The 12,892-nt window shown below is 38.0% G+C and overlaps 1 protein-coding gene across 2 annotated transcripts in view; it reads right to left on the reverse strand.

Annotated features, from left to right (window-relative positions):
* Positions 1–12,892, reverse strand: part of LTBP1 (latent transforming growth factor beta binding protein 1) — a 398,959-nt gene that overhangs the window by 119,513 nt on the left and 266,554 nt on the right. Inside the window, exons 12-15 of one of the 2 annotated variants that reach the window (XM_042933279.1) lie at positions 9,979–10,047; positions 7,904–7,918; positions 4,502–4,609; positions 3,903–4,001 (exon numbers count right to left, since the gene is read on the reverse strand). In XM_042933279.1, coding sequence (XP_042789213.1) covers positions 3,903–4,001; positions 4,502–4,609; positions 7,904–7,918; positions 9,979–10,047 — 291 coding nt within the window. Of the gene's footprint in view, positions 1–3,902; positions 4,002–4,501; positions 4,610–7,903; positions 7,919–9,978; positions 10,207–12,892 lie in introns of both variants that reach the window. The other variant, XM_042933277.1, reaches the window with a different exon arrangement.

The raw sequence follows: 12,892 nt of genomic DNA on the forward strand, positions 1-12,892 counted from the left end.
TGTTAAGAGTGGAAAATATCACACTTATTTCTTGCAAGTATGTGGCTCACTTTATTACATGTCAAAGTGTGTCTGAAGAAATCTGAAAAGGCTACTTCTAATTTCACAATCACAAATGTATCATCACTAAGCCATATGAAGCTGATTTTATTTATTTTAGACTCCTACGTATTATTCTATTCCTTTCTTCAATTTATGAGACAAACTAATAAATAGTGACAAACATGAGTTACCTCCTCTGTGTTTTAGGGGAAAGAGCCATTGTATAATACTCCTGACAGAACTGATCAGATTGCTCCCTCAATCTATGTGTCTGGCTCTCACATAAAGCCAATGGGAACATCTATAGTTTGATTTAAATTAAAATTGATACAAAACAGTCTTCTTGTTCTAGTGTAGATTACAGATTACAGTGTAGCTCTAAAGCTGCAAGCCATTTTAATTCAAATGCTCTAATATTCTCCCCATGGGCTGTTTCAGAAAGATTCTTCTACTATAGGAAGTAGGAACACCTACAAATGTTGCATAAAATTTTAACATCACTTTTTTCCTGGAAGGAAATATTCATGCTTCAAACATGTGATAGCAGATGTCGGGCCTGTATCTCTGCCAAACTCAAATTAAGCTGTCTTCTAACAACTTCTTAAAGCACAGCTACTTTCATTTTTTTTTTTAAACCAGCTCTGTAGTTCAGTTGAAGCTAAGTAACTTCAATTTGTTATTCCTCACACAGCTGCATTTAAATGATGAAACTACATTTATCTAGCCAGACTTAATTAACCTCTGCAGAGCTAGTTTGCAAGAAGTCTATCCATTGAAGTCAGCCATTGTTAAAAAGGCACAAAGCTGTACGTTTACATGGGAAAATACAAATATAGAAACACAGTATTTGGACCTAGTGAATTGTCCATGTATTGTCACACTGCAATTTTCCTTTTTAATAATGAGATCAACAGTGAAAAGATCCTTGTTGACCAAGATGTGCCAAGGTGCAGTCTCTTATAGATGTGTTTAATAAAGTGAGCAGACACATAAATGACTTCAGAATAGAGTAACTGTTTTAGCCATGGCCATTTAAAAAAAAAAAAAAAACACTATCACTTCATTTTATCATTCTAGAAGTGATTAGAAGAGCTGTTATTTCTCTACAACTTAACACAGTATGAAGAGGAAAAGCAAAAAGCAGTTGGCATCCAGTAAGTGGACAAGGCTGTGGCTCCGGGTGCAGGTGCCTTGAACGACAGAAAAATGCACTGCAGACCCTGATGTGACTGCACATCTCTGTGAAGTGCATTTCATCCTCGGACACAAAGATGCTTTTTATTTTTTATTTTTTACTTTTTTAAAAAAATATTTTAATGTCTATTTTTGAGATACAGAGAGAGAAAGAGAGGGAGGGAGAGAGAGAGAGGGAGAGAGAGAGAGAGAAAATGAGCACGAGCAAGTCGCGAGAGGCAGAGAGACAGGCAGACAGAAGATCCGAAGAGGGCTCCACACTGATAGCGGGGCTTGAACTCATGAACAGTGAGATTGTGACCCGAGCTGCAGTCAGACGCTTAACCTAAGGAGCCACGCAGGCACCCCCAAAGGTGCTTTTTAAAAACACTTTTCAGTCTGATGTCTGAATTCAAATATCTAAGAGAACTCACATCCACATTTTTGAGAAAATGGACCAAGTTTTTAATATAAAAATTATATATATTTTATATAATTGTACCATCGTTTTTAACATAAAACCCTTATATATATAAGATTATAACTTGATGCTTTGATATAGGCAGGCACTGTGAAATGCTCACTATAATTCATCTAATTAACACACGAAGTACAATTTTTACTTGCAAATTCATTCGTGTCATGTTTCTGAGGAAGGATTATCTTAAGAGAGGCTGCACACTCCTTCCTCTATTAGCTTCTCTTGTTATACCCTGCCAACCTCATCCTGACCTTACTCTGGCATGATGCATTTTAGCGATCTCTTTCTGACTATATAAAAATATTTGTCCACTATAGAGTATATGGAAAACAGAAAATATTCTACAACACCCCAAACCTCTTGGATCCTACTATAAAAATAATCACTGCTAATATCTGGCATATTTTCTTCCAGTATGTTCTCAATATGTAAGTCTTTTTTATATAATTGGCAAAGTGCTCTTTCCTTCATTTTTCCATACTTCATTTTGTGTTTAACAGTATTGTGACCATTTTCTGCTAGATTTTAATAAAAATACTTCAAAAATACTGTATGTGATGGCAGCATAATGTTCCAATGTATAGATGTAACATAATTATCTATTTCCCTATAGTTAAATGTTTAGATTATTTCCACTTTTTCTCTATTATACCTGATGCTGTGGTAAGTATCCATTCATATAAATCATTGTCTCAGTCTTTGGGGACATTATTTCCTCACACTAGATATTTTAACATAAGATTACTGGGTCAAAAGTTCTGAACTTTTTTAAAATTCTTTTTTTTTCTTAATTTTATTTAAATCCGAGCTAGTTAACATATAGTGCAGTAATCGTTTCAAGAATAGAAGTTAGTGATTCATCACTTACATGTAACACCCAGTGCTCATCCCAATAAGTGCCCTCCTTAATGCCCATCCCCCATTTAACCCATTCCCCCTCACCCACCTCCCCACCAGCAACCCTGTTTGTTCTCTGTATTTAAGAGTCTCTTATACATTTTGCCAGTTTGTGCTTTCTAGAAGAGTTAAACCAGTTTACATTTCTTTCAGCCATGTGTTTTACCTCAATTTTTAAAAATATATATATTTTTAATTTTTAATGTTTATTTATTTTTGAGAGACAGAGTGTGAGCAGGGGAGGGGCAGAGAGACAGGGAGACCCAGAATCTGAAGCAGGCTCCATGCTGAGCTGTCAGCACAGAACCCGATGCGGGGCTCAAGCTCACAAACCGCGAGATCATGACCTGAGCCAAAGTCGGACGCTTAATCGACTGAGCCACCCAGGCGCCCCTGACCTCAATTTTACTCTAGTAAAAATTAAATGCTATTTTGATAATTATTTTAATTTGCATTTATTTGATTACTAGTTGACATTGCCTATTATATGTTTCTTGGTAATTTTTTTTCTATAAATTATCTGATTATATTATTTCCCCACTTTTCTATTATTTTTTATTGCTGATTTGTAAGAGCTCGCTTTACATTAAGGGTATTAACATATATGCTGTTGATCTGTTTCACATTATAAATTTTTATAATGTTTACTAGTGATTCAAGTTATTATAAAGAATTTTGAAAATACATAAAAATATATGGAAGAACAGATGACCCACGATCCCAGTAACTGGTGATGGTTGAGCACTTTGATGTGCTTTTTGTATCTTTTTCTGTGTTTGTAAACATTTAAAAAATAAAGCCAGAATCATACTGTGTTCTGTATTTCTTATTATGCCACAGGCATCTCTTTATAACATTAAATATTCTTTTAAAACATTAATAGCCGGAGCACCCAGGTGGCTCAGTCGGTTGAGCGTTTGACTCTTAATTTTGGCTCAGGTCACGATCTGGTGGTTTGTGAGTTCAAGCCCCACATCGGGCTCTGCAATGACAGTGTGGACCTGCTCAGGATTCTCTCTCCCTCTCTCTCTGCCCCTCTCCCACTTTCCAAATAAATAAGCTGAAAAAAATAATAAAAAAAAAAAACATTAATAGCTATGGGATATTTCACTGTTTATGTGTACCACAAATTATTTAAAGATTCCTCCTTTTTAACAGTATTTAGATTATTTCCAAATATTTGCTATGATGACTAACGCTGCCATGAGCAACTTCATACATTTGACATAATTTTGATACCCCATTTAAAAGGAGGCTCAGACCCACATCTCCTGCACAGGCTATGTAACATAAGGAACAGCACACCTACCCGTTACTTGAGTAGGTGCAATCACTTGGCTGGCACTTGATGTAGAAGCCTCAGGAGCTACTTCCACAGGCACAGGAGGTGATGTTTTTTCAATCACCACTATATGAGGAAGGAGGGATGAAAAAATTAAAGCCTGTTAGGTGCACCGAGATCCTATTTCAAAACGCAAGCATAATTTAGTCTCATAACATACCACAGTAGTGCTTGGATAATTAAGAACTGATATCGATCCCTAAAGCTCATGGTATTAATACATAGCCCCGCTTTCAACATGTAGCAAGAATATATGTGAACAATTCAAAAGCCAAGAAAAATGACCCATCAAACGATGACCCTCAATAACGTTCCACATATAGAGCTACTCTTGGCCACAGAAAATACTGGAAAAACTTATCTTCCTCTTACCATTATAAAACTTACAAGACCATCCTCACACTAATATTATGAGTATATTAACATACTTAAGTATATGTCTCACACTGCACATCATTTATGAGTTCTAATGATTTATTATAGTTTAAAATCAAAGACAAAAGAATTCTTATCTCACTTTTTTATCCCAAGTACTCTTACAAATTACACAGATCAACAGAGGTTACCTGGAAACTGTGGATGCAGGTGAATCGTTGAGATGCCTGGAGAGAGCTGGGGTTGCCCAGGCTCAAGTTTGGTTTTCTCTTGATCCAATGAAGGTATTTCCTGGGTGGATGTATTAAAAAGAAAAAGAAAGAAAGAAAGAAAGAAAGAAAGAAAGAAAGAAAGAAAGAAAGAAAGAAAAGAACTAAAAATAAGAATTATTTTTATTTTTCACATATTACTATATTTAGTTCTACTCTTAGAAAGGCAACAAATATCACAGGACATTGGACAAAAAAAGTGTGCAATTGTGTGAAAAAAATACATGTATGAACTGTAGCTATGCCCGCTACTCTAGCAAGTCTTTGGTTTCCCCAGCAATGCTGATCCATCCATACATCCTCACCCACTTCCTAGGGCCCAAAGCAAAAGGTCCCCTCAGGCATCTTACATGCCTTGGCTCGGGGAACCACATCTGGTCTCACACACGGCACAATAAACCTCAACAGACAACTAAACCGTCATCTCACTGACATGTGGCTCTGCCTTGGGAAGATGGCCAGCCACGCTTTGCAGGTTGCATAACGGGTACAGCACTCGTGTCATTAACTCGCAGCTAGTAACTCTGCACCTCCAGCTCTCAGCATAGTGATAGGCGGGCAGAGCATCAGAAAAACGGGGACCTGGAGGAGCACCTGGGACTTCCATATGCGGCCTGTTGCCCACTGCTGTCCTCCAGACCGGAGGTGAAGAAACAGACTGACGCCTGTGGCTCAGCTTCCAGTTACAGCTGCTCGGGCTACTGCAGACAGACCCATCAGGCCAATAGGGACAGCAGTGCGGGGTCAGTGGGCCCACGCCTTCACTTCCTTATAAGTATTCATCAGGTGACTTGGTCACAGCTGCCCTGTGCATCCCCTCCCTCGCTCCCTCCCTCTGCCATCTTCCAGAAAGCTCACTCCCCTAGTCTGTTTCCCTTTTAACTGCTCTCTTAACTTCAGTTATCTCCTCTGCTTTTTATAACCTAGATATCCTGCCTGAGTAGCTCATCAAAGATCTTATTTTGTCGGCATGAGTGTTCATCTAACTCCGTTTAGATATCCCACCAGTACCTCAAATCCATCCCCTCCAAAACCATTCAGACTCTCAATCCAAGGTGTCTATTTCTATGCTATGTCACAGCCATTAAACCATCCAGGTTTAAAGTCACTTTGCAATCCTCGCTGTCTGTCTCATTCCTCCTGCCAAGCCCTGCCCATCTGCACTGCCTATTATATTTGTTCATCTTTCCATACCCACTGTGCCCACTGCTGCAGTCCAGACTCTCTCTCATCATGCTTACTGTAGTAATCTAATTGGTCCCTTAAGCTCCCTGTCTCAGTTAATCCTGGGGCAATTCATCTTCTAGAAATAACAAACACTGAACTACCTTTTCCCACATTTTCTCTTCTGCTTAAGAATACAGACTAATTTTCTATTACCTATTAAATGTGACCTCAATCAGTCTCCATAGTTCCCCATTCCCTGCAGCTCATGGCCTATGCTAACAAGGAGCAGACCACAGTCAGCTGTTTATGCACTCCTGCAACTTGCAGACAGAATTTCCCCCAGTGGCACAGGGCAGCAGACTTTCTAACCAATGCCAGTTCTCCCCTTGACAAGTAGAGTCTGAGAGAGGAGAGCAAGGTAATCCACCACGGATTACAACTACGGTTCGGATTCCAAGCTTTCCAAAGCAGCCCCAAATTCTCTTCCTAACATGCCTCTCAGGCTCCCCTAACTGACCTCCTGCCGTCCCCTCCACTGCACCTTTGTGCATATCATTTCCCACCCCTGGGCGACCCTGCTTTCTCTTCATCAATCTTCAACATCATGGGACCTCTGCAAGAAGCCAAGACCACAAAGACTAGGACTGCATGTTTCCCACTGGCGCATCTCCAAAAAAATTACAGTGTACGTATACAAGAAAACATTGAGGCCCTCTTTAAGACCCTTCAGGAGAGTTACCATACACTCAATTATCAACAGCACAGAAAACAGCGATTATTCAATAAGATGAGGTTATCAGAGAGCTGGCTCCTCTGCTCACACAGTGAATGATTCCTTCCACGTATCTACCAGAACTGAATTCAAAATCAACAACATGCAAATGACTGTACACTGACCTTTAGAGACCCTATCTGGGAGTTGCAAATGTGCATATCAAATATGCCTATGTGTTGTCCCTCTTCTCGGGTCAATATAACAACATTCTTCTTTCTTGGGTGCTATCACTCCAAAATCCTACTTTCTCCTTGTCTGGATTCTTTCAGCACTTATGTTAGAGCATTTAAAGCTATTCTGTCCCATGTTTATAAGCTAAAGGTTTTTAAAATTATTTATAATAATTTACATATGTGTTCACGCTCCCTAAATTCTAATACTGCATTCTTGTCAACTGAGTGATATATAAATGTATGAACATTTAATACTGATCGAATTTTCATGTTATTAAAGAATCACAGCTAGATTCAGATGGGGAACAATATTATATAGATAGGACTTAGATCCAGCAATTATTTTTTTAGTTCATTTATTTATTTTAAGAGAGAGAGAATAGGGGAGGGACAGAGAGATAGGGAGGAAGAGAGATAGAATTCCAAGCAGGATCCACAGTGTCAGTGGAGAGTCTGATGCGGGACTTGAAGTCACGAACCAGGGGATTGTGACCTGAGCTGAAGTCAGACGCTTAACTGACTGAGCCACCCAGGCGCCAACCCCCCACACGCGCCCCGCAGCAAATTTCCATATTTTCTATTAATAAATCTCACAGTTAATAGTCCCATTTTATGCCAAAAAAAACCCCAGCAAGTTGATTAAATATTTCCCTGAAATTTCTAGGAACCAATATTCTAATATTGGATGGAAATTTCTAAGAACCAATACTCTAGTATTGGATTGGATTATTACCTAACAAGGGTAAGTTCTGGTCTTATTCTAATTTAATCAAACACGCATGTTAAATTTTAGTTGAATTAAGAAGTACTTCGCTTAGCATATATGTGCTCTGAGAATACACAGTTGCATGAACATGTCAGAACACCTTCTTTCCATCCATAGTCCAGGCCATGAGTTGATCTGAATTCTGTGTAATCCTCTGATTCCATTGGTCCCACCTTCTTCTCTTACTAGAATTTAAGTTCCATGAGAACAAGGAGTTTTGTCTGCTTTGTTCTCTATTGTTTTCCTAACACTCAGGATAGTGCCAGTTATATAGTCGGTGTTCAATAAATGTTTCATGAATGAATGCTAGATTTCCTCAAACCAAATAATGAATAATAGACATGTTATTACATTTAAGTCTAAAAAGAATCCATACATATTCTAAAAGAAAATCATTTTGATGGTAAAAAAGACTTGAAAACAATGAATAAATTACCTTCTCAGGGGTGCAGTTGCCACTAAAACCAGAAAAGAAAGAAGGACATTAGTACAGTTTAAGTCAATCTACCACATAACAGTTATATTTTTAAAAAGCAATAGAAGTCCACTATCACCCCAAAAGGATTAAGAATCAAACTCAATAAAATGCAGAATTATGGTCACTGTGGAGAATTTTACACACAACCAACAGAAAAACTATCCATGTTATATCATTCCTTAACTACAGGAGTTCAGGTAGATGCAATGAAATTCTTTCCAACTCCTTCATTAACTGAAAAAGTTAAAGGAAACAACACTTTCTGGCATATTATTTTATGCCTAATCTGACTTTTATGGAATATCCCATATCACAAAAACAAAACAAAACAAACATTTTCATTAATTGGCCACATACTTATCCTTAATGTAATAAATAATGTTTAAAATACTTTCTGATGTTTATGTTAAAAAAGAAAGCCACTTATTTCAATAAGAGATCTAAGAATGGGTACTGTCCTCCTAATCTTTATTGAAGTAAGAGAACTTCCAGTAAGATAAGCTAACTAAATTAGGAGGAAAGAAATCACAGGCCAATTAAATCTAATTAGAGATTAACATTAATATGTTGAACAAATTCCATATTAAACAGTCATGACATTGTTGTGAGGTAGTAGTTGTGTCTTTGTATTTAGAAAACTTACGTCCCATTAATCAGTCCTTAGTATTACTCCTCAAGCCTGTGATCAACGATTACTGGGGTTTTTCCTCACTGATCAGTGTCTCCATAAACATAAGTGTACAATTTCGGTAGATGCTTAACTCCCCAAAGCAATCAGGGTACCTGATAGCTTATCGCTGCTGCTTTATTCTTGTGGTTGGAAAAGTCAACTAACTGTCCATCCTGCCTAACCCACCAAGAAAGTCATGAGGCAGCATCTGGGACCAGAGGCCATTTCCTCCTGCCTGTGCAAAGGATGAGTAGTTGCAAACATGTGGCCAGGAGACCCCTACTGTGTAGAAGTAAATGGGTCAATACTGTCAAATCTCGGTGAGGTCCTACCTGCTCTACCTAGCCAAAGAAGTACAACAGAGTGAAAGAGTGAAATGAAACAGACCGAGAACACAGAAAGACTCAGAGCCCTGAAGAAAGCTCTCTCTAGAACCTAGGTACCTTCTCTCCTCACAAAATCCATTCCTAAATTCTGACCTAATAAACTGTGAAAAGCCAACAGAAGCTTCATTAGAGACAATGTACATGTCATACAAATCTAAAATTTTTATTCCTTCTATCTGGGGTGAGAATTTTTATAATAAAGATACTCAAGGTATTGAACATGCTGGCTTTTATAAAGAGATACAATCAAAGTTAATTGTCTCTAGACTCCTTCTAAAATATAAAGCCTTACCTGCCTTCTTGGAAAACTGTGCTCGTTGGCCCCATTATATACTCGTCACATGACATCTGACAAGCCATGTCCCTCCCCTCTCTAGGTCTCAGTTTTCTCCGAAGGCCAATGGAAGGACTGCATGAGGCAATTTCCAAGATCCCTTCAATGGACTTTCCTGTCTTCCTTCACTTGCCTCCCATTATCCCTGATTGCCTGCTGCCCTCTATTTCCTGGAAGCTCAGTCAATGCTTTAACTTCTTTAAATCCGTGGATTCCACTTTGCAAAGTAAATAAATATTTATTAAATGGCCTTCTAGACAAAGAAATGAATTATGACTATTCCCTCAAAGATCTAAATTACCCTTCAGGAATAAACACCAAGAAAAAGTGGCCCCAGCAGGTCCTGAGATCACCCTGGAAAATTGTTACCTGCTATGAACATATTACCCTATGGCCGTGGTCCTCAGTCACAGGTCATTTTGGCCTGCAGGGACGTTTGGCTGGGCTGGACAGTTTCTGGCTCTAACAACCGGAGGGGAGGGTGCTAGTAGCGTATCTAAAAGTTAGAGGCCAAGGAGTTTACTCACTGAAAATTATCCTTAAGTACCAATAGTACTGAGGTTAAAAACCCTGTTCGAGAAGAGTGTTAACAGGGAAACCAAACACACACAAGACAGACGGTTGGGTCCATGATCTATTTCCACTCTTACCTTCTGGCTCCGCCACTCCTGGCCCGTGTTCCCGGGAGAAGGTCAGGGCCTCCACTGGCTCTTCCTTGGCTGGGAGAGGTGGAGGATGAGTACTTTTAGCAACAGGTTGAGTGTTCTTTGGCTTGACAAATACAGGTCCTTTACCTACATGGTGATGGATTGGCCTGCGTCTATGAACGCCAGAAACCGTATAACCCATTCCACCAGGACAGATTTCCTTAAAAGCAGCTAGATTTGGGATGGGAAAATATTCCTTTTAAAAATCTAAAAGTGCAAACTTATACAGAGGAAAATATCATGATGAGTATTTTTTAAATAAACCATCATTAATATAGTTACATTCAAAAACTTCAAAAACAGATGCATAATGCTTGAATTTGTTAAATTTGCATATTTACAGAAAAAACCCAACCCTTTGTTTTACTCAGTATTTCTCCATCTGTTAATTCCTTATCAGAGTTATATATATATATATATATATATATATATATACACACACACACACACATATATATATATATATATGGCATACACAGCATATAGGAAGCATATATTCATATATATTATATAGATCAGTGACTAATTAGGAGATATTATATATGCATATTATATATGTAATTTTCTGTATCATATATCATATATATGTGATATATCAGGAGATTTTTATGTATCAAAGATTTTAATATATATTATATATATATATATCATGGGGTGTGTGTGTAAGATCAGCAAAAACCAGGCTTTCTTCTTTTCCTCCTGCTTTGGTGTAATTTCATTAGTTATTAACAAGGAACTCAGTAATGTCTAAGCTAGATGATTAGCAAGAAGGTTAAAAAAGAAAAATACATCACTAGTCAGGGAAATGAGGCGCTGGAATCTTTCATAACTTGTTTCCAAATCACAGACTCAGCCAGAATGGAGCATATCAGCTGATATGGTGAGGTTGGTTAAGAAGGACTGAAAAGGGGAAGTGGTTTTGAACAGTGAGTCTCAGGATAGTGACAAGGAATCCAGCAAAGTTAAAACACACTAAAGAGATGATGGAAAGAAGTCAAGAACAACAGAACATGCCAAGTCAGAAAATGGAGTTATTTTCAAAAAAAGAGACGAGTGGGCAACAGCCTGACTTTGACCAGCTGGCTTAATTATCCAGAGGACAAGGCGATGTTCTGTGCTCTGGGACTGCTATCCTTGCCAGGAAAGTGGTCTTGTCTACTCAGAAAAAAAAAAAAAAAAAAGGTAGACTGGGCACATAGGATTTGCTAACCTCCACTGCATCACCTCCAGGAATAAGTAAAAGAGAAAGACGGGGGTGGCGAGGCAGTGTGTGGCCTGAGGAGGAAAATCCACCTAATCCCTTTGGTGTTGGTGTTGGAGGCAAGTTACCAAACCCAGACACTAAGGAGCTTATGGTCAACTTTTATATTTCTACTTTTCAAATTGAAAGTAAAGTCAGTCATTTCTCACTTCTACTAAACAAGAGATCTCCTATTGAATGTTCTGGACCTAAAATTAGTTCTCAATAAAAAGGAAACTCTAAAATACTCCTTGAAGTCTGCTAAAACATTGTTTTTCTAAGGATCACACATTAAATGGCAGAACTTCATTCTTAAATTTAACTATGAAATACAATTCTTACTTGAAAGAACAGATGTTTCCAGAAGAAGACATGTTTTCTGATCAAATATTTTCAGTATTAATGAACTAAATGTTGTGAAAATCACCAAATTAACCAAAAATTGGTTAAGTACAAAAAGTTTGTCTTTAATGCTATTTTCAAATTTAGTTGCTGGATGTTATCAAAGAGTCTTCCTGTGTTCTATTCACCATCTTGATTTACACTTCATGTAAGAGTCACAAAGCTATTAAAACCGAACTTGAAGAGAAATGGGTCTATAAATTACAAAGATAGTTTATTTCATGGATTATTATTTTATAATAATCAGTAGTTCAGATCCCAAAGGGAGAATACTAGGCTATTTTGTGGGTGTCTAAAATTATACAGGCTATCAAAATACGATCAACATTATACTATCCTCTGCCTTACCAATTCTTTCCGATCCTAATCACCAACAAAGGTGGACCATGAGATTTAAATTTATATTTAAACCCTGTCTGCTGCTGTGTAAGCAACAGCTTTGAGACATAGTCCTGTGAGAGTTTCTCCACTTCCCTAGGTGGGAAGCATCTTGCCAAATAAGCACTTGACTAGACTTTTTTTATGGTCACCATGTGCCAATGAACTAGGTGCCACTCCTCCCTTGATAATACCATGCCCGGATTTGCAGGGTGTGTTTCTTTCTCTTCCATTTAATCCTACTTGATCTTGCTTGAGAAGGTGAGGATTCCTTGGCATAAGCAAGACACTGAGAGAAATATACTTACTCTTTCAGGATATTGGGCAAATATGCACCAAACTAAAGTATAAAGAATTAATCAATTTCTATTAATATTCTGACTCAGAAATTCCTAGGTGCACTGGCAGGATCTGCCCTTGAGTTATTAATTCTCAGAGCACAAATTCAATCATGGTTATAATTCCCTCCATTTCCAACTGGAGAAACTGACAAGCACATGTTCAATAAATGAGCAAGTGAGTCAACCCGTACAAGGTCTCGTTTCCATGCACGTGACATGCGGTCAGGCATTACGACAGTGCATGGCCCAGCAGGGCCTCTGGTCTCTTTGTACTTTTGAACAGCAGACTTTGGGTCCGAGAAGATGAGGATAGAAAGTAATGGCTTTTCTTAACATTCAAAAGGAAGTCTAATGTTACAAAGAAACAGGAAAATCACTTTGCATGTCATTTTTTCCCACTGATTCAACCTTCTATGGTCATGGTTTGTACAAACTGATAGAAACCCATTGTATTATTAAAAAGTAAATTAAAAGTCAGAAACCAAAAATAAACCAA

Source organism: Panthera leo, chromosome A3 (assembly GCF_018350215.1).
Source record: "Panthera leo isolate Ple1 chromosome A3, P.leo_Ple1_pat1.1, whole genome shotgun sequence".
Taxonomy (NCBI): Eukaryota; Metazoa; Chordata; class Mammalia; order Carnivora; family Felidae; genus Panthera; species Panthera leo.